The 22,111-nt window shown below is 49.5% G+C and overlaps 1 protein-coding gene across 1 annotated transcript; it reads right to left on the reverse strand.

The window, feature by feature from the left end:
• Positions 1-5,943: 5,943 nt before the first annotated feature.
• On the reverse strand, positions 5,944-15,977 carry PAX4 (paired box 4; the record flags this gene model as incomplete). Its single annotated transcript, XM_081243669.1, is given in 12 exon segments — positions 5,944-6,012; positions 6,014-6,079; positions 6,081-6,085; positions 6,418-6,559; positions 6,828-6,883; positions 7,288-7,357; positions 7,714-7,796; positions 7,984-8,139; positions 8,701-8,776; positions 9,101-9,316; positions 9,600-9,730; positions 15,953-15,977. Coding segments are annotated over 12 exon segments (1,095 nt in total).
• Between the last annotated feature and the right edge of the window lie 6,134 nt (positions 15,978-22,111).

Consider the following 22,111-nt stretch of genomic DNA (forward strand, 5'->3'; position numbering starts at 1 on the left):
GTAAGGTAAAGCATGTAAGGACCGGGGGGTCTGGGACCGGGAGCTGAGGAACAAGAGAAGAGAGGAGGGTGGGGAGGCAGGTGGCAGTTAGACCAAAAGGCAGCCCAGGCTGACTTCTGTCTGACAGCTCGATCAACTCCACACATTTACTGCGAATCTGTGCCTTTTCTCTCAGGGCTTCTAGACCGAGACTTGCTGGAGACAGGAGTCAGATTTAGGTTTCTCACTATTATGTCATGCCAACACTTGTGCTTGCCAGCCAGCCTGCAGGGCACAGGATGAGGTGTACCTGTGTAGCTCTCTCTTCATTAAGATGTGAAGTTTTGCCCCCTTTGTAGGGAAGACGGGTAACTTTGGCGCGTATTCTTTCCACCCTATGCACTTTCTACCCCTATGCCCCTGGATCCTTGGGGTGCTGATGGCACCCAGATATTTATCTGCAGCCCTGACCCTTCTCCTGAAGTCTAACCTTATCTCTTTCCAACTTCCTGATTGACAGTTGACTTGACTTCATCCTGCCATCCCCTCCAAATCAGCCTCCTCGCCCTCCCCTTCAAAGGTGATTCTTCCTGCCCTCCCCACGGCCATCTAGGGCACTGCCATCCTCGCAAACTCTCAGGCTCAAGACCCCGGCACCATCTCTCCTTCCTCCTTTACATTCCCTTCACCAAACCCTGAAAACTCAGGTACTTCCTTAACAGTGCCTCTTGAGTGCTTGCTCCTTCTTCATTGCTGTCTCCACGGCAGGGTTCCAAGCTTTCCACCAAGAGCCTACACTGCAACAAGGGCTCCCCAGTAGCACTCCCTGCCGCCAGGCCCATTCCCACCCGGTATCTTCTCCACCCCAAGTTCACTTTCCTAAGATGCTGCCTCCATCCCATCATTCCCTGTTCACAACTCTTCAGGGCACCTCAGTGCTCTTAGCCCTGTCCCTTCACAATCGACCTCGCTTTCCTGGCTTGGGAACTCATGAGGATGTTGCAGAAAGAGATAGCTTTTGATATTGTATTAGACCTGGAACCAAAACTTAAAAGGTGTGGTCCTTACTAGCTCTGTAACCCCAGGGAGATTGCTCTAACATGTCTAGGCCTTGGTTTCCTTATCTGTAAAATGGGAATAATATCTACTTCATAGAGTGGTGTGAAGGTTCAATGACCATATGCCTCTAGACAGAGATGCCCGCGTACATTCACTCTTTTCCTTCATTTTCTACCAGTTTTCTGCACAAACCTTTTAACTGTGGCAAACTGGGGAAAATACTTATCTATTCCATGAAGTATTTGGATCGAACTAAATTTCTCAGGCTCCTTCCAGGCCTAACATTCTAGTAGACAGTGTATCAAAGTAGCTAAGAGCTCATTTCTGGACTCAGAACTGGGTTCTAATTCGATGTTTATCAGTTAAACTTGTTGTTTGATGTTGGGCAAATGAGCCTCTCAAAGTCTGCTTCTTGTGGGTAAAATGGCAATGTAGTGTTTATCTCGTGGTACTATTGTATTACATGAGCTGATAATAGTGAAATGCTTAGTAAACAGCCTGGCACCTAGCACACTCTCACTCTATCAGACGTCTCCCCCGATCCAGTTTGAACTCTTAGTAAATCTAACCTGTTGACTGTAGTCTCCCTGTGAATTCTGATGCAACTTTGCAGCGCTCATTGGATTTTTAAAAATCACTTCTACTGCCTTTTCCTATAAACTAACCTCACATCTGTCCTTGTGATCCCTCATCAAGAATGGAACAAATCACTTTATTCTCTCTCTTCTCACAGGATCTCACCAGGTTTTTCCTAAAAGCCAAAGATCAGCAAATGACCGACTGAAGGTTTCTATATCCACTTGCCTCCCAGGTCAATGGGATGCCACCTACCAAAATCCAAATCCTCCAGGAGAAACTACTACACTAAACTGAACAGGAACCCCAGAGTCAAGATCCATGAGACGAATATCTGTTACACAACTTTTCCTACCCAGTTTGGCAAAACACCTGTTTCGAGTAACAATACATCACAAAAGCCCACCCCCAAGACCCTGGTGTGCCTCTGACTTGTGAGTAGGGGTGTGGATGTGGGTGGCGACTGAGACCTCAGTCACTCCAAGTTCTATCCAGAAGAGGGGAGACCAAATGGTAACCTATTCTTCTATTGATTCTCTGCATCCCCTCCAGTACCACTAGACTTTTCCCAGTGATCCCACGAGGATCCAGCCTTCCCCTGAAGGATTCAGAAACCAGATATGACTAGATGTTCTTTTGGCTTAGAACAAAGGAAGGATTATTAATGGTCATAACAGCTTATGCCTCTATAGCCCACCCTCCCTCCAAAGCTTACCAACCATCCCACCTTATCATTACCTTTGATCCAATCAGTTGGACACAACAGGTACTTTCCCCATCACTGCCTACCTCACTGTTTACAGGGAGCTGAGGTGATTTGCCCATGACTGGGACCTCTGATGCAATTCTTCAATTAGAGCAGACCCTAACGTCCATGGCTTTTTCCATCAAAACAGAGTTTCCAAAATGACTGTCATTCTTGCACTGTCTTCATAACTTTGGCTTTTATTTACCTACCGTCTACCCTATTAATGTCTTTCTTTACATACACTCTTAAGTACGTTTATTTTAAAAGGGATTTTTTTTTCTTTTTTTTTTTTTTTTTTTTGCGGTACGTGGGCCTCTAGCTGTTGTGGCCTCTCCCGTTGCGGAGCACAGGCTCCGGACGCGCAGGCTCAGCGGCCATGGCTCACGGGCCCAGCCGCTCCGTGGCATGTGGGATCCTCCCGGACCGGGGCACGAACCCGTGTCCCCTGCATCGTCAGGCGGACTCTCAACCACTGAGCCACCAGGGAAGCCCTAAAAGGGATATTTTGATCACTATCATAAAATGGAAGACCAGAATCACTTGCCATGAATAGAAAGTGACCATGAAAAGAAATACAATGAAAACAAAGTGATGTTTCAAATCTTAGTTAGATTTCCCTTCCTTGACCAAGGCTCAGAGACTCCCTTTCCCTCTGTTCAAAAAGTAGATTAGCAACTGTTACAGAGGGGCTAAAGAGTAGGACCAAAATGAAAATTTTCTCTTTGACACAATCAGAATTGAAAGGGAGTGGAAAAGGGAAATTTTTTCTCATTGTTAACCCAATATTATATAAAGCAGCATCCAGACAGTTCCTAAAAGTTTCTCAAATACCAGTGATGCCTGACCCCTATTGCATCATCCCATAATCAGTGCCTGGTTTATAAGCCCACTGAGAAGAGAACCTGAAACCGGAACATGAGAGAGATTCTGTTTGGATAGAGGAAAATGACGTCAAGTTTCTGTAAGTATGTTTCTCCTCAAGAATATGAAAGAATTTTGTAAACATTTTAATCCAATAAAAAAAGGTTGCAGGGCTTCCCTGGTGGCGCAGTGGTTGAGAGTCCGCCTGCCGATGCAGGGAACGCGGGTTCATGCCCCAGTCCAGGAGGATCCCACATGCCACGGAGAGGCTGGGCCCATAAGCCATGGCCGCTGAGCCTGCGCGTCCGGAGCCTGTGCTCCGCAGCGGGAGAGGCCACAACAGTGAGAGGCCTGTGTGCCGCAAAAAAGGAAAAAAAAAAAAAAAAGGTTGCAAACACTAGAGACCAGGGCATCTCCCTTCCTGCAGAACATTAAGAACAGGCCAAAGATGTGGAGTGGAATATAATCTTCAGAGATAAGACGTTGGGGGGTCATTTAGTGGAGAACCCCTTCCTCAGCTTTCCATAAATACATCTACACACTCAGATGCATGGGCATGCATGTGCCCAGGGACACACACACACACACACATTGGTATGCCCTGCTCCCCCAAAGTGGTCATCCATCCTCCACTTGAATGGTGCTCAGCCATGGAGCCTCAGATGACAGCTGCTTCCATTGCTGAGGTCAGTTTTGTTGCTGAAGTGACGGGCATATTCTCAGCTGTACTGTGAATGCTGTCACCCCACAAAACCTCGTCCATTTCCCTGAGCGGTCTGTCCAGCAGGGTCCCCAGCTTGAGGGGAGAGAAGGCAGGGCAGGGCAGGCTGCACTCTATTACCCTCGGAATTTCATTCTAGAGCTGTGCTGTCCCATAGAACTTTCTGTGCTGATGGAAATGTTCTATAGAATTTACTGTCCAATACAGTAACCTCGGGCACGTGTGACTGCTGGGCATTTGATTTGGGGCTAGTGTGACTGAGGAGCTGGATTATTCATTTTATTTCATTTTAATTACATTTTAATAGCCACATGTGGTCGGTGGCTATTTACTGAGCCCCACAGCTCTAGAGTATTTGATGATAAAGAGACTTCCTGAAGGACAACTTCTGCACTTGTACCTGTCACAGACGGGAGTAAACAAACATGCCCCCAGTCCCCCCCTACCCTGCTTTGCACCATCATCATTCCATCCCCTGCTCTTCAAAAAGGAAAGAATTTGGAGGGATGAGCCCATCCCCCATTCCAAATATCTCCTCTTTACCCCTTTCCCCCCATAGCCCTCTCTTTCCCTACACCCCAAGGCTTCCCAGGAGGAGCCTAGAGATTTCTCTGCAGGGAGACAAAATTGAGATGAGTTGGAACTTACAGCCAAGAAGCAAGCAAACATGCCCCAAGAGCACATATAAAGGGATGAGCAGAATTTTAAAAGGGTCATTTCCACTCTGTGTGCTGTTGTGCAAAAAAAAAAAAAAATACATATGCAATTAAAGAGTTCATGTCTCTCCTTTTTTTTTTTTTTTTTTTTGGTACGTGGGCCTCTCACTGCTGTGGCCTCTCCCGTTGCGGAGCACAGGCTCCGGACGCGCAGGCTCAGCGGCCATGGCTCACGGGCCCAGCCGCTCCGCGGCATGTGGGATCTTCTCGGACTGGGGCACGAACCTGTGTCCCCTGCATCGGCAGGCGGACTCTCAACCAATGCGCCACCAGGGAAGCCCCATGTCTCTCTTCTTAGATTAAGAAATTATTATACATTTTCTTAGATGTGGTCATGGTATTGTGGTTATGTAAGAAAATTTCCCTTATATTTTGGAGATGCATGCTGGAGGGCTCAGGGGTGACGTGCCACGAGGTACTATCAGTGTGTGTATGTGTTATATGTGCATACATGTGGGTATATGAGCACCCAAACACCAAGATAGATACATATCTACGTACATATGTAGATATATATATACATAAATACAAAGATTAGATTGGATAGATAATAGCTAGATACCTAGTTATATAGACACATAAATATATTAGATGATAGCTAGATAGTTACATAGATAACTAAATCATATAGATAGATAGATAGATGGCAAATTTTTTTTTTTTTGGCTGTGCTGGGTCTTCATTGTTGTGCGCGGGCTTTCTCTAGTTGCAGCGAGCCGGGGCTACTCTTCATTGCGGTGCACAGGCTTCTCATTGCGGTGGCTTCTCTTGTGGAGCACGGGCTCTAGGCGTGCGGGCTTCAGTAGTTGTGGCGCTCAGGCTCAGTAGTTGTGGCTCGTGGGCTCTAGAGCACAGGCTCCGTAGTTGTGGTGCACGGGCTTAGTTACTCCGCTGCATGTGGGATCTTCCTGGACCAGGGCTCGAACCCATGTCCCCTGCATTGGCAGGTGGATTCTTAACCACTGTGCCACCAGGGAAGCCCGATGGCAAACTTTATAATTGTTAAATATAGGGGTGGGATTATGAGTGCTCATGAGAAAAACATGATGGACAACAGAACTACTGCTAATTTAAAAGATGTTTTTATCACTGCCAACTGGAAGCGTCTTAAGGCCAGTGTGAGAAGTGGGTGGGCACGGCTTCTGCCATCAGGTGACACGTAAGAAGGGCAAGGTCCACAGATGAGGAGGAGACACAGGAAGGAGGAAGGAGCAATGCTCTGCTTGGGCAGGCGGTATCAGATCCTCCCCATCCCATCTCCTTTCCACTCTGGACCGCCTCCCTCATCCCAGACCTCGAAGTGGGGAGCCAGGCCAGAGCAAGACCTGATGGGTACCAAGACTGGCGATGGGGGCAGAGGAAGGAGGGGCAAGGATGGCAAAGCAGGAGTGAATCCAGGGAGCTCGGCTGTGGGGGGCGGGTAGCCTGTAGGGATGAAGAGAGGGTGAGCTTGGGCTTGCTGCTGCCACCCCACCCCTCAAAGTCACTGATGGGGAGAGGGGCGGACATCGGTTCTCTACACTGGATATACACACTTGAATCTCCATCCCAGCCCCTTTGCCCGCTATGGCCGTCAATGATGGTATAGACTCAGGGGTACTAGTCTCCTCAACTTTACAGGCCATGCAAAGAATGAGGAAAGCTGTATTGAGGTTCCTTTGATGACCCCGACTGGGGATCCGTGCCCTCCGGTGGGTCAAGGAGTCAGTTAGCCTTCCCTACACCCTGCAGGAGTGAGGCCTGGCCTGCATTCTTACCCCAGCAGGGCTTGAGACAGGCTTGTGGTGGAGTGTCACTCAGACATCTGTCTGATGCTGTCCCCCAGAACCGCGGAGAGCTGGAGGGAGCCAAGGATTCCAGGGCAGGTAGGACTGCTGTGGACACACTGCCGGGGGATTGCTAGAAAAAGCAAGAGGAAACCCTCAGCTGCCAGTGATGCCTACTGTTTAGCACGACTGGGACCCCAGGGCTGCAAGACCCCACCCCACCCCCAGGGCTGTATCCTGAACAACTTCAGAGGGAGCCATTCACATGGTAAACTCTGAGGATGGCACTTTCTGGAAACATGTACTGTGAGGGCCCAGGGGAGTCATGCATTCTAGCTCAGGCACCCACTGGGAACGGGACAAGCAGTGATCCTTTCAGTCTTCCCCCTCTTGTTGGATACCTGTGCAGAGATGGTCCCTGGGGAGGCACTTGGTACAGTCAGGTCCTGGGAAGCACCTACAAGGTAAGGGTGGATGCACCAGAGGGAGGAACAGGGGTCTGGGGAGCAGGGAGTGGAGGTGAGAAGCAGGGAGGTTCTAGGAAAGGCAATGACTTCTGGGAGGGGGTGGGGAGAAGATGGATGCTACAGCCCCAAACTGCCCTCCTTCCCAAGGTGGGGTCTTGGGAGACTATGGAAGAAGGATTAAATCCCAGGGATGGTAAACTGGGGGCAGTGCAGCCCTGAAGAGCAGGGATTGTGTATGTCCAGCATCTAACACAGGTCTGGTGCATGGGAGGTGCCGAGTAAATGTTCGGTGGTTGCATGGATGGATGGATGGATGGATGGATGGATGGATGGATGGGAAGGAAGGAAGGGAGGAAAGAAGGGTAGGTGAGTGATGGATGGGCAGAGAAATCACCTGGAAACTGCATTTCCCCCTTGAGCTTCTCTTGTCGGCGCCATTTGGCTCTTCGGTTGGAAAACCAGATCTGAGGAGGGCAGAAACGATGCAGCTGGCTGTGCGCTCCGAGGCCCAGCACCTACTGCTCTCACCACGTGTTCCTGACCTGGACTCGGGGTGCAGAGCCTTCCTCAGCCCTGCCGTCCCCCCTTCCTGCTCTGGCCTGGGCTCTCTGTCCCCTTCCTCAGTGCCAAGGCGTGGACCGGCCAGTGGAGGGGAAAGCTCAGCAGAAGCGCAACAGGAAGCAGCCTGTCTCCTTCCTGCTCCGAACCAGCCCGTCTCCGCCTCCGGCCGCCTTCGCTACGTCACCGGAAGCGGAAGCCTGCGCGGCCCAGGCGCTCTGTCCTTGCGGTGTGTGCGCGCTGTGTGGCAGAGCTCACTCACCCTCACCGTGTCTTCAGGCAGAGAGGTGGCAGCAGCCAGCTTCCCGCGGGCCACTGAGTCAGGGTACTGCCCACGCTGGAACTCTGCAGAGATGGAGGCTCACACAGCAAGGGCGCGGGGAGAGGCCAAGGCCCCACTCCCCGCCTGTGCCAGCCCTGAACTGCCCTACTCCCCGACGCAGGGGCGTCCACAGCCTCCAGCTCTCAGCCTCGGCCCGCAGGCCTCCGGGCCGTTGCCTCCGTGGCCCACCGTCCGCCCCAGCTCTGGCACCTTTCTCCAGCGCCTCAGCTTGGCCTGGGGAGAAGATCGTCCGATTCCGGTGGCCTGTCCCTGGGTGGGGACCCCTGGGCGCCTCGGAGCCACTAGGTGGCGTTGGAGGAACTGGAGCCAAAACAGCGGCAAAGGGAGACAGTGGCTGGTGCGGGTCTGTGATGGTGATTCCTCTGGTCGAATGGAGTCCCCACGTCCCTGGTGCTGTAGGCAGGGCACAATGCAGGGTGAGAGCAGAGCCGCACCGCTGGGGCATCCACAGTTACTCGGGGGTCGCCGCAGGGGCACTGGGTGGGAGGGGTCGAAGCCATGGTGGGAGCATGCTTAGCATGTGGGGGGAGACAGCCGCAAGGATGGGCCAGGCTTGCCTGATCCCACAGCACCTCAAAAATGCTCTGAGGAGCTGTGAACGAGGCAGGGGGAGGGTGTGGAAGGCCGAGTCCTGTCTCCTTCTCGGCAGATCCTGTGAACTTAGAGACCTAGGGAGCTGCGCTCTGTTCCAGGACCTGCCAACAACTAGCTGGTGACCTTGGGTAAGTTACTTCCCTTCCTCTGAGCCTCCATTTTCTCCTGCTAGGAGAGAATAAGACCCCCTGTGAGGCCCACTTTATTGTCTTGTTGTGAGGGTGATCCAAGAAAGAACAAGAGAGGAATCTGAGAGCTGTAAAACGCTTAGGTTTGGCTCTGAACATCCCTGGAGGCAGCTCCAAGACCCACCTGGCAACCTGAGCTGCGCCCCGGGGAGCCTCTGGTCCTCCTGTATCGCCCGCAGGACTCGGTTGATGGAGGAGACCTGAGGATGTGGGGTGATGAGTGGGGAAACGGTGCCCAGCCCAGGTTGCGTCCTGAGGATGTTTCCCCAGTATCCTTTCTCTCTGTCCCGGCCGACACATCGTTCCCAAGGGCAGCCTCCTTTCAGCCCCACGCTTTCTTCTTCTCACCTGTCTCACCACCACCGCTTTTCAGAAGAGAAACTTCTGGGTCAGAAGAGAGCCCAGAAGCCCCGCCCCCCAGCCTGGGAGGCCCCACTGCCAAGTAAGAAGGGATCTTCTTCTCCCTCCCCAGACAACCAGTCTGGCAGCCGCAGTTCCGGTTCTGGGGAGGGGTGGGCACTTACACTGGGAGTCTTGTCCTGGGTGCAAAGCCCTTCGGCGCAGAGCTGGCGTTGGATCTCCCAGGCGAAGAGGGCTGGGCACTCACCCTTCAGCTGGGCGATTCGAGCCACCACAGGTGGTGTGGCCAGGCGCGGCTTGCTTCCCCCAATCCCCTTGGGCTCCAAGACACCTGTGCGGTAGTAACGCCCTAGGATCTTGCTCACACAGCCATTAGATACCTGGGTCAGGTGAGAAGCAGGGACAGGTGAGGCATCATGGGCAGAGGGTGAGTGTCCCTGGGACAGAAGGAAGCTACCAGGCAAAGTGACACTGACTGAATCAGGCCCCAGAGTCGAGTCTAGCCTCACCTTTGGAACCCTGAAGCTCCCTATCCCAGCCCTCAGGGAAGCAGCCCAAGCCCCAAAGGCCCTCCGAGTCTGCAACAGCCCCAGACTTGCCTTAAAGGGGCCGCTTCTCCCTGCTGCTTGTGCGCATCACTGGGTGAAGGTCCCAGCACACTACCTTAAGGCTCCGTGAGATGTCACAGGGCCGCATCCCGCTGACGGCCAGCCGCACGATCTGCTGCCGGGTGTCCAGGGGCAGAGGCCGACCATTCACAAAGAGCCCCCCCAGCTGATTCACACTGCTGATCCCTGGGCAGGAGAAGGAGGCATCGTACCCGAAGTCTCCCCTCTCCCCAGCCCACCTGCAGCATGGAGGACCCTCCTGGGAGAGGGTTACTCAGGCCCCACTAGCCTGGCTTCCCACCACAGAGAAAATCCTCCCTCCAGGGGACTGCTCCCCTTCTGTCCCCAGGGCCCCCCAGACATGCCACTTTCTTTGGGAGCTGGCTCATGGGTGAGCCTTTGCTCCTTGGCCACATGCACTGATCCTCATTGTCTAAGGGAAGCAGGGTGGAGCGGGGAGGGAGTGACTGGGAGGGGCTCCCACAGAACGCTGGCTGAGGACACATGAACCCACGTGGATGCAAGCAGAGCCTGGAGCTGTTCCCGCCCTCCTATGCTACCCTGTTCTTCCCACTTCTCCTGGGCATCTTACCGTCCTGCAGCATGCTCCAGGCTGGGCCTCCTCACAGAAGGGCAGGAACTGGGAAGACTGGGGAGCGGAGTTCCTCCTGGGAGCTCCTTTTTTGTTCTTGAGGCTGGACCTGCAATAATCGAGGGTTCTTTGGGCGGAATCTCTTGCTTAGAATGGCCTTGGGGTGTTTTGTGATCGAAGATAAGGTTTCTAAAGTTTGCCAGTAGATTGGCCACGAAAATTCAATTTCTCTTTACTAAGCCTTTGAATTAAAACATCACAGAGCCAGCAGAGGACTGGATCTTTCTGGATGTCCTGATAAGGGCCTGGAGGGTGGGGGGGCTCTTTCTCACATGTTCCATACAAGAGGTCAGGTAAAAATGGATGATGCTTTCCCTTTTCCAAATGGACCACTGTCGCCTCTGACCCCTCAAAAGCCTTATCAGCCACCAGGTGATATACTTGGGACCAAGTCCTGCCTCCTAAGCTCAGGATGCTATGCCCAGCCAGAGAGGGCACCAGGGACCAAAGATCTCCATCGCCCCGGTCTGAGGCTGGGGACCAGGTTCAAGGCTCTTGCCTTTACTCTCATGCAGGTCCTGACGTTCTGTTCTCCAAACCACCAGCCAGAAAGCTTCCTTCAGAGCACCTCATGGAAGGGTCTTGCTCTGGTTTTTGATACTCTCCAAGAAGGTCTGGGGAAACACCAGGGCTCAGCTCTACCCCCAGGCATTGAGGCTTGGGTCCCACCCCCTGGAAGTAGAGGTGAACAAGCCTGAAGTCCTGGTTTCTCCCGGAAGAGACCTCTCTTGACAGCTTCTAACCCCCTGCGGTTGCTGCTTCCTGTTAACTCTGGAGAGGTCTAGATCTCATACTTTCAGAGCCCAAGTCTCTGGGACCAAACACTCATTCTTGCAACTACCGTTTACCGTTTACCGAAGGCACGTCAAAGGGAGAGAGGGAGAAGCAGGAGGGAGCTGTCTCTGACCTGTATAGAAGCCAGTGTGAGCATGAGAGAGTCTCTTGGCAGCCCAGGACACAGGTTGTGGGCCACCATGTCCGTCTTGCTTTTATCTGCTAGTAATGGGAGTTGAAGCCACCTCCGTTCATGCCTAGACTCCTGGCAGGGCTGGAGGTCCCCCCAGAGAATAGCTTATGCGTAGAACTTTCCTGTAATAACCATGGCATCTTGGCTCAGTTAACTAATCTGCAATTATTTACTGAATAAGGTATTAATCATGAGCACATAGCTGGTTGTTCAAGATGAAGAGAGTAAAAAGAATAGGGACAAGGTTTTTGCCCTCCAAGAGATTACAGTGCAACCAGGGAGAGGGGACCAGCGTGAGGGAAACAACAATGAACTCACAAAGACTATGGCAGCCAGAGCAACTTGATAAATTTCAGGAGACAAATCAGCTTTTACTCACTCCTCTCTAGACAGTAAGAGACACATTTCCCTGCATGCTCTCATCTTTCCAGAAAGTCAGGAAGGAAGGCAGAGGTTTCTCCAAAAAGAAAACTGAGGCAGAAATTGGGGTTCCCACAAATCAGGGGCCACCCAGGGAGTAAAGCTCAAGGAGGTTTAGAAGCCAGTCCCTCCTCTGAAGCTGCAATTTCCAGCTTCTAATCCTGAGGCTCTCTTTCTCTGCCTCCACCCCTGCTGCCTCCAAAGCAACAGAGAGGAAAGTCAATCTGGGGATGTAAAGGCTATGCCAGGATGGCAGGGGCAGGTGGAAGCTCAGAAAATCAGCCAAACCCTGAATCCTCGATAGGACTGTGTCCCCCCTGAGTGATCAGAGCTCAGAGGAGCTGTGGGGTCTCAGGTTCAATATCCAAGCCTAAATCATCTCCAAACCTAAAATCACCCCAACTCAAAACAGAAAACCATCCCCGGCCACCACACCACACATTTCCAACGTTCATATGAACTTCTCTGATGAAAGAACTGGTCCTCACAAGGTGGGAGAGCAGGAGAGGGGGCCGAAGGGGCAGGAGGGTGGTGACTGCAAAGACAAAGGACGAGAGAGGTTGGCTTGGCCACACAAAGACATGGAACCAGCATGAGAGGTGGAGCAGACAATGAGCCTGCGGTGAGCTACCTGTTTGGTGTGGGGGGATCTCAGTCTCCTGGCCTGGGCTCCTGAGACCCCTGCAGGCTCCAGGGATGGTGGTGGTCTGGTCCTGCTAACAGCCTCCGCTCTGCTCCTGCTTTAGTCCTGCCAGGGGGTCCAGAGCCACAGAAAGCCCGTGCTCAGGAGCAGAGGGCAGCCTTCTGGGAGCAGCCAGTGATGTCACAGGCCATGAACAGAGGAGAGAGGAGGAGGGAGGTGTGCATGGGGCTGACTGACACCGGCCCTGAGTCAGGGCAAACCACAGCCAGTGACCCACTGTGTCCTTCCACCGGAAGTCCTCAGAGCCCACCTTGTGCCTACCTGCCACCCTGAAGCAGGTACAGAGCCAGTCTCATGCAGGCCCCCTGGCTCCTGAGCACAACCACTCGGGGGCCAGTACTCCTGAAGGGAACGGGGAATAAGGAGGGTGGGGAATTTCAGACTGTGTCCCCAAGGTTCTGAATGCACAGAAGCCCAAACATGAATTCCAGAGCCACAGACACAGCTTCCTAGCCAGAATGCACTTCTGGATTCTGGGTCAACTCCTGGGTCCTATGTGCATTGCTATAAAAGGTCAATGGGTATATAGACCAACACCTAAATACTGGCCAAGTTGGCTCATGGATCTCTGAGAGAATGCGGTGTGCATAGAGAGAGTATCACACATCACACATCACACCAGTTCCCAAGAGTGTCCTCACCAATCCTTCAACTGGCTCCTTGACTGAGGTGATGCCCAGGATGAGTTCTTGCCTGGAAACTGGGGTACCCTGGACTTTAGAACACTGGCAACAGGAGCAATGGAGGGAATGAGCCTCTGAAGGGAGTTAGGTTGCAGGTGGGGTGTTTATCCATTCCTTGATTTTTCAGGCTCCATTCTACAAGGGATTTGGTGCTTTTAGACTGTGGGTTATGAACGACACTCCTGTTCCCACAGAGAATACCACAGGTTATCTGGATTGTTGTTCAGGTGGGGGGACCAGTAGCTGGAAGGGAAACAAAGCCCCCAGCGCATGGAAGCTTTGTTGCCACCATGGTCTCGGGCAGACCCCTTGTGAAGGAGCTGGCATGGAAAGCTCTTTGGGTCCATCGCATACCTTGGAGTCTGTGAAACCCTCTCAGAAGTCAGGCTGAAAGTAAGCAGGGTGTGGTGCTCCAACACTAGACCCAGGGTGGGGAAGAATAGGTTTCAATGGTAAATGCTTTGGTTTGGGGGGCAGGGGTGTTGATGTTGTATGCTCAACTTGATCCTAGGATTGGGAACTCTTATTCTCAAAGCAGAGCCAAATATATCACAGAAGTGGGTTTTCTCTCTTACCCTGACATGGCCTGCCCTTCTCTTCCAGCCTATTCCAGCATCCTCAGGCTAGCCTGGAGCCCTCGGGGACAGGGGAGACTGCAGCAGGCGGTTTCAGCACCAGGGGCAGGACAGCACACGCTCTGGTGGCTGTAGAGGCCATTCACTCCCAGGGCAGCTGGGACTGCTGGTCCCTCTACTCAGCCATGCCTGGGGGAGAGGAGTTCCCAAGGAAGGCATGTGGTAGCTCTAATCTTAGTCCTCCTTTCATGCCTCATCCCTTCCTCTTGTTTTGCCCCTGCATCTGTGGGCCAAAGGCTCCATGTCCAGACCCACTATTCCCATAGACAGCTGTGTGAGGGTGGAGATAGGGGTGTCGGGGAGAAGGGGCAAGACCTGGCAGATGGTGGTGGCAGCGATTTCCCCCATAAACTACCTTCTCCCCCCGCCTTTACAACACACTCTTGGGTCTGAACAAACAGAGGCTTTCGACCCAGAGGTGATGGGGGGAGGGAGAAGAGAGGAAGGGCCGTGGCAGGGGGGCCTAGCCAGCCCAGAGGCTCAGCCACTCAGCCCTCTGCCCAACGCACCAGACTGTTTGAGGAGCAAATATCTGCCTTCACTGTCTGACTCTCTCAACCTACCCACCCCCCAACCCCGGGCTTGGGGCTAATTGTCCCTCATTCACTGGGCCCAGGCCCCAGGCTGCCGCCAGCCCCTGCCATCTGCTCTCAATTATACATTAACTCAGAGGTCTTGCCACCCGCCAGCCAGCCTGTGCGCCCCTCTCCAGTCCGCCCATGGCCATTCCTGCTTGTCCCTCGCCCTGTTGTAGAGCCCTGACCGCTGGCTTCTTCTGCCCTTGGGAGCCCCTGGTGTAAAGCCCTGTAGCTATGGGAAAAGATCTGTCCTCAGGAGAGGCCGCTGGAGTTCCCCTGCCCTTTTCAAGGGGCCAGCAGACAAGACAAGCCCGTGCGTAAAGCTGGAGAGGTCAGGGCGCAGCCAGAACAGAGACCGACGGCTTTGCTCTGACACCTCACCCCGGCCTTTGGGCACTCACTGGGGGTGGAAACGCCAGTTCCAGGCTGTTTCCACCCCTCCCCGTGGCACCTCCCTGTAGGCTGTAGGGTTCTGACTCCCATCTTCCCTCTCTCCAGCGAGCCCCATCTCCTGCCAGCCCTCAGCTTTCCAGAGCGCACTGGCCACCTCGCCAAAACCACTCGCTGGCAGCACATGCCGCCGAGTTTAAAGTCATAGTAGTTTCCTGGCTACAAAAACGTGGGGTATCTTCAAGTTCCTTGGATATTCCTAAGCTTGGTGCTAAATCTGCAACTGCCCGCATCGCCAGCCCTACTCTCCCAGCCCAGACCCCGCTATAACACTTGCAAATCCCAACGCTTTTCCGCTCAGCGTCTGAAACGCTGGCTACTCAGCTCCCTCCCTCTGAAAGTGCCACGGAGAGAGTGAAGAGCACTTCCTCCCAACTGGGGACACAGAAAATGTCCCCCTCTTCCCTCTTTTTCAACACGGGCCCCTAACCTCTGAGCTCAACCCTCCCCTTGTTTCTCCTAGGACCAGGCTTTGCCAGGTGGCGTGGGGAGTCTTTATTCCCCTAGACAACCCCCAGCAGAACTGGGGAGTTCAGGGGTTAGAGCCAAGGGCTCCAGGAGGCCAGGTGCGGAAGAGCCCAGCCCAAAGCTGCCAGGTCTGGCACTATGTGCCTCAGACCTCAGTGGCCCATCACTTGTGGAGAGTGTGTCCTTGGGTCCGAATGCACATCAGACCTGCCCGAGGGGAAGGGGCTGCATCCTGACTGGGGTTTTCAGACCTGCCTGGTGACCCAAAGTTCCATTTATTCCTTGGGGACAGCTAGCTCTGCGCTCTGCAAATCTTCCCCACTCCATCCCGCCCAACATTGCATGAGGTGGAGGACCTGGGGAGGAAGATAGCATTCCATTTTTAAAATACATTTTATTTTAATAGGCTTTATATTTTAGGACAGTCTTAGATTTACAGAGAAATTTCAAAGATAATACAGAGAGTCCCTATACCCAGTTTCCCCTATTATGAACATCTTACATTAGTATTTGTTATAATTAATGAACCAATATGGATCTGCTATTAATAACTAAAGTCCATACCTTATTCAGATTTCCTCAGTTTTTCCCTAGAGTCCTCTTTCTGTTCCAGGACTCCATCCAGGACACGACATTTAGTCACCAGGTATTCTGAGGATGCTCTTGGCTGTGGCAGTTTCTCAGATTTTTGTTTTTGATAACATAAAATTTTGAGGAGTTGTAGAACATCCCTTAGTTTGGATTTGTCTGATGTTTTTCTCATGATTAGACTGGGCTTATGGGTTTTGAAGAAGACTGAAAAAGGTAAAGGGCAGTCCTCATCATGTCACATCACATGTCAACATGACTTACCTCTGTTGATGTTGACCTTGATCATCCGGTTGAGGTAGTGTTTATTGGGTTCCCCCACCAAAGTTAATCTTTTCCCCTCTTTTCCATATGGTACTTTTCTGAAGGAAGTCCTATGTACAACTCACACTTAAGGAGTGGGGAGTTATGCTTCACCTGCTTGAGAGTGAAGTATCTACATTGATTTTGGATTTCTTCTGCTCAGGAGATTTTTTACTTCTCTCACACTTATTTGTTCAGTAATGTATGTCTGTCAATATGGACTATGGATACTTATTTTATTCTCTGGAATATTATTATCCAATATACTACTTTTTTTGTTGCTCAAATTGTTCTAGCTTTGGCCATTGGGAGCTCTTTCAGTTGCCTCCTGTGTCCCTTTGACATACCCCCATTTTCATGGGGCTCAGTTTTGTTTTGTGTGTGTCTGTGTGTGTTTGAGTATCTCCTTATTTATCTTGTATATTTCCTGCCCCAGGCCTAGAATCAGCCATTTCTCCAAGGAGCTCTGGTACCTTTTGTTGGAGAATGGTATGAGAAACAAAGATCTGGGCACTAGGCATGCTTGCTCCTACTGGGGTGTCAGTGCTTCTGGGTTCTTTCAGCTGACAGAGCAAAGAAATATACATGAGTGTACTAATCCATGTATATAGACATATCTATAAATAGTTCCATGTGTAACCATTTGTATCGATATTAAACTAAACATGAGTTCATACTGATGTCTCCAACTCCAATCCATTATCACATGGATCATTCTGGTTTCCTCTCTTGCTTACCTGTGAAGTCTGTACAATACATAAGTACAATTTATCTTACCTTTAGTCTTAACAGACTCCACTCATTTCCAAAGTTACTTAAATCAAGTAACTTGATTTTCCCCACTCCCGTCCCTGAAGCTGTTTCATACATTTGTAATACACTTAGGTTATTTAGTCATATTCTGCAATTCATTTTAGGATTCCCTGACCTCTAGGAAGTTTTTTTTTAATTTGTATACATTAAGTTTCATTCTTTGTGCTGTAAAGTTCTGTAAGTTTTGATAAATGCATAAAGTTGTGTATCCACAAGAACAGTATTACACAGAGTAATTTCACCACCTTAAGAGATCCATAGTGCTTCACCTATTCAACCCCCCTCCCTCCCTGCAAGCCCCTGGCAACCACTGATCATTTTACCATCACTATAGTTTTGCCTTTTCCAGAACGTTATGTAACGGAATCATACGATATGTAGCCTTTTCAGACTGGCTTCTTTCACTTAGTAATTTGCACTTAAGATTCCTTCATGTCTTTTCATGGCTTGATAGCTCATTTCTTTTTAGCACTGAGTAATATTCCACTGTATGGATGAACCACAGTTTATTTATCCATTCACGTACTGTGGACATAAGTTTTCAACTCTTTTGGGTAAATAGCAAGGAGTACACTTGCTGAATCACATGGTAAGAGTATGTTTAGTTTTGTAAAAAAACTACTAAACTGTCTCCCAAAGTGGCTGTACCATTTTGCACACCCATCAGCAATGAATGAGAGCTCCTGTTGCTTCACAAACCCATTAGCATTTGGTGTTGTCAATGTTTTGGATTTTGGCCATTCTAATAGGTGTCTAGTGGGGTATATCATTGTCATCTTAACTTGCATTTCCTTAATGATACAATGTGGATAATCTTGCCATATGCTTATTTGCCATCTGTATATCTTCTTTGGTAAGATGTCCAGTTAAGGTCTTTGATCCATTTTTTCATCAGGTGTTTGTTTTCTTATTGTTAATTTTTAAGAGTTCTTTGTATATTTTGATAATATTTCTTTATCAGATATGGTTTTGCAAATATTTTCTGCCAGTCTGTGGCTTACCTTCTAATTCTATTCATGTTGTCTTTCAAAGAGCAGAAGTTTTTAATTGTAATAAAGTCCAGCTTATCAATTATTTCTTTCATGGACCATGTCTTAGGTGTTGTATCTAAAAAGGCATCTCCATACCCATAGACTTTATTTTTTTAGAGCAGTTTTAAGTTCACAGCAAAATTAAGAGGAAGGTACAGAGATTTCCCATCTACCCTCTGTCCCCACACACACACAGCCTCTCCCATATTCAATATCTCCAGTTTGTTACAATTGACAAACCTAAGGTGTAAATTCTGTAGATGTTCTTTATAAAGCTGAGGAAGTTCCCCTCTATTCCCAGTCTGATGAGAGTTTTATCATGCGTGGGTATTGGATTTTGTTCAATGCCTTTTCTACATCAACTGATATGATTTTGTTTTCTTCTTTAGCCTGTTGATGTGATGGATTGTATTCATTGAGTTTTAAATGTTGAACCAGCTTTGCATACCTGGAATAAATTCACTTGATCATGATGTATGATTCTTTTTAGACATTGTTGGGTACAATTTACTAATGTTTTGCTGAGGATTTTTTTCATCTATGTTCATGAAACATACTGGTGTTCGGTTTTCCTTTCTTATGACGTCTTTAACACTTTTGATATTGGGGTAATTAATATTGGTCTCATAAAATGAGTTAAGAAGTGTTCTCTCAGAGATCTAGCTTTGAGAGTGAGGACAGGTTTATCATGCACATGTACAGAACACTCAATATAACTATCACACTATAATTGTTGTTACTACTATTACTACTACTATGATGCGCCAACAGGTGACGCTATTACCTATTGACTGAGTTCACCCGTTCCAGCCTAGGACATTCCCAGCCCCACCCTTGCTGCCTTAATTCCACACTCCTGTCATTTCTGTCTCTCTGCTCTTCATTTTACTCTCTTGATCTCTGGGCTCATTAAGCCTACTATATGAAATTCCTTCTCTGACCTAGAGTCACCTCATCTGGAGAAAGTGGGGTGGCTATCTTTCTGCTGCCTTTCAAATATCCACAAACTTCTGCACTTTGAAAGGGAAGAGGAGGAGGAGCATGAGTCATTGATGATCCAAGGTCTTTGCCTCTATGCTCTTTGAAGGTTGTGGGATCTTGGTCTTGGTCTCACTATAGAGAGGGGACTGAACTGTTTTAATGTGATCTAGTCATCACTGAAACTATGTCTGTAACAGGTCCTACCTAGGAAAGCTCAGTGCTCCAGCTTGGGTAACTTTCCACTGCTTAGCAAGACCCAAAGGCAATGGGGAAGACAGCTCCCGCCCCAAGGATAAGGATCTTACCTCGGTCCCAGGAATCCAGAGCTCGTCATCTTTAGTGTGTCCACAAAGGCCCCCAAAGCAACATCTGCTCAGCCCAACAGAAGTCACCCTACTACCCAGAGGACAAGCTGTGTAAAGACAGGTAATTATAGATCAAGTCTCATTACTGTCTCTGGCTTGGCAGCATCAAGCACAGTAACCAGGCTTTGAATGGTCCACGTCCCAGGTTTCATCATCAGCCCAGCTGGCATCCCTTTCACCACCAACCCTCAGCTTACCTAATTCCTCTTTACTATAGTCCTCAGGTCCACTTCTTGCTTGCTCTTATGCTCTCAAGTCTCCACTATGTGAAATCAATTATTTTAACTTTCCCTAGACTGCTCCACATTTCTCTCTCTCTCTCTCTTTCTCTCTCTGTCCCTCTCTCTCTTTTGTGGAAGAAAGTGCAACAGTGATGTTTCATGGAAGCTTCTGTTTACTCTCTGATTCTCTTTTCTTCTCCCACTATTCAACATTTAGATGGTTCACCAAAGCCCTCACTTTCTCCACCCACTATGCTGGTTCCTCTTGTCTCTTGGTACTTTGAGTTCTTTCTCTTAGTTTTCTTTCTATTTCTCATAATATATAATAATTATCCCAATCAAGCTGTATTTGGAGAGACACTGGCTAGAGCTGCTTGACCTCAGCCACAGGGGATCAGCTACTTGGGAGCCTGCCTGGGAGAGCCAGGCGGCCCTGCAGGGTCTGCACGGGGGCTCCCCCTGCAGCCTGCCCAGTGCTCTGCGTTTTGTAGGGACACTGAGTTTGATAGTAATTGTTCATAACCCAGGCTTCCTTCATCACCTCTCCCCTGAGAGTCCGAGCACTGTGATTGGCAGGGGAGTCAGCATCAGGTCAGAAGGGGAAAAAGAGATGCAGACTTGGGAAAGACTTGGCACCTGCAAGCGCTCTGAGACACCAGTTCCCCTTCTAATCCGGTATCGTCCAATAGCCACTCTCCACACCATGAGTCTGACTTCCTCCAGGGATGGAATTGAAAAGACACGCTCTGGAACCCAACACAGTAAAATCCTTTGGGTGTTATTATCCTTGTTAAGGAAGCTGGGTTTGAGAATAGAATTTTCTTTTTTCAGGAGAAAAGAAGGAATTTATTTTAAACCAACCAGTAAAAATATCAGTCAAACTATCTAACATAATTGCCCAAAGATACCAATCTTAGTAACTCAGAAAAAAATGATTCTGTTGGATCAGTAATAAAGAATGCTGATTTTACCTCTGGTATTTTCTTTACTTTTCTTTTTACATTGTGGGAAAATATACACCACATAAAGCTTACCATTCTAGCCATTTTTAAATGTAAAATTCAGTGGCATCAAGTACATTCACAGTGTTGTAGATCCATCATTACTATCCATTTCCAGAATTTTTCATCACCGCAAATTCTGTACCCATTAAACAATAACTCCCCTTTTCTCGCTCCCCCTAACACTTGGACCTTTATGCTACTTTCTGTCTCTATTAATTTGCCTATTCTAGGTACCACATGAGTGGGATCATGTAATATTTGTTCTTTCGTGTCTGGCTTATTTCACTTAGAATGATGTCTTTGAAAAGGAAGTTCTTATGCATGCTTCCCTTCTCTTTATCACCCTGATCTCAAAAAATTAAAGCTGCTTTTGAAACTATTGGTGGAGGCTTGAGTAAGAACGGAGGTGTCAGTCTATGAGTCCTGGGCAATAATGGAGATGTCAGTCTATGAAGATGAAGGGTAGAAGCAAAACAAGTCTGTAAAGAGCAGACTCCCCTGGAGTTCCAAGTTCACATATCTTGAGTACTGGGAGAGCCCCAGTTGAGAGAGAAGACAAGGCAAGAGAATTTCATCAGCCAGTCCACAGAGATACCAAGCAATTCAAATAGCAAAACGACAGCTTGTCTCTCTCTTCCAGATGCTGGGGTTTCTCTGTACTGGAGGGTGAATCCCATGAGCTCTGGTCTGCTTGGAAAGGTGACAAGAAGGTAGGGTCAAAATAGAGGAGTTAAAATGCCCAAGTGGGACTTCCCTGGTGGCGCAGTGGTTAAGAACCCGCCTGCCAATGCAGGGGACACGGGTTCGAGCCCTGGTCCAGGAAGATCCCACGTGCTGCAGAGCAACTAAGCCCTTGTGCCACAGCTACTGAGCCTGTGCTCTAGAGCCCATAAGCCACAACTACTGAGCCCACGCGCCACAACTACTGAAGCCCGCATGCCTAGAGCCTGTGCTCCGCAGCAAGAGAAGCCACCGCAATGAGAAGCCCACACACAGCAATGAAGAGGAGCCCCGCTCCCCCACTTGCTGCAACTAGAGAAAGCTCCCACGCAGCAACTTAGATCCAACACAGCCAAATAAATAAATAAATGATAAATTAAAAAAAAGACTGATAATATCAAATGCTGGTGAGGATATGGAATAATTAGAACTCTCATGTACTACTGGAGACAGTCTGAATTGCCACGCCCACTTTGGAAAAAGTTTGGCTTTATCTACCAAAGTTAAAGATATTCATAACCTGTGACCCCTATATATTCCCCAAAGAAACGCATGTTCGTGGTTTTATGCGCTAAGTTTGAAGCACATAAAATATATATTTTTTATAGCAATAGTGCCAGGAACAGGATTGTATCCAGTTTTTAACTACTATAAATAAACATTCATGAACATGCGTTTCTTATTATGTTATGCTTGTGGATTCTGTGGGTCAGAAGTTCAGAAAGGGCCTGGAGGGGATTGATTGTCTCAGCTCTGCAATGTCTGTGACTTCTGTGGGGAGACTCAAAGGCTGTGGCTCAGTGGTGAGGGGCTGGAATCATCTAAAGCCTTCTTCCTCATACAGCTGTACCACCAGGGAATTCCCAAAACAGCATGGAAGATGCAAATATATGCGTGCTTCTGGATTTTTTTTTTTGGCTGCGCCACACGGCTTGCAGGATCTCAGTTTCCCGACCAGGGATTGAACACCGGCTACGGTAGTGAA

The sequence above is a fragment of the Mesoplodon bidens genome (genome assembly GCF_964165515.1).
Source record: "Mesoplodon bidens genome assembly, chromosome: 9".
NCBI lineage: Eukaryota > Metazoa > Chordata > Mammalia > Artiodactyla > Ziphiidae > Mesoplodon > Mesoplodon bidens.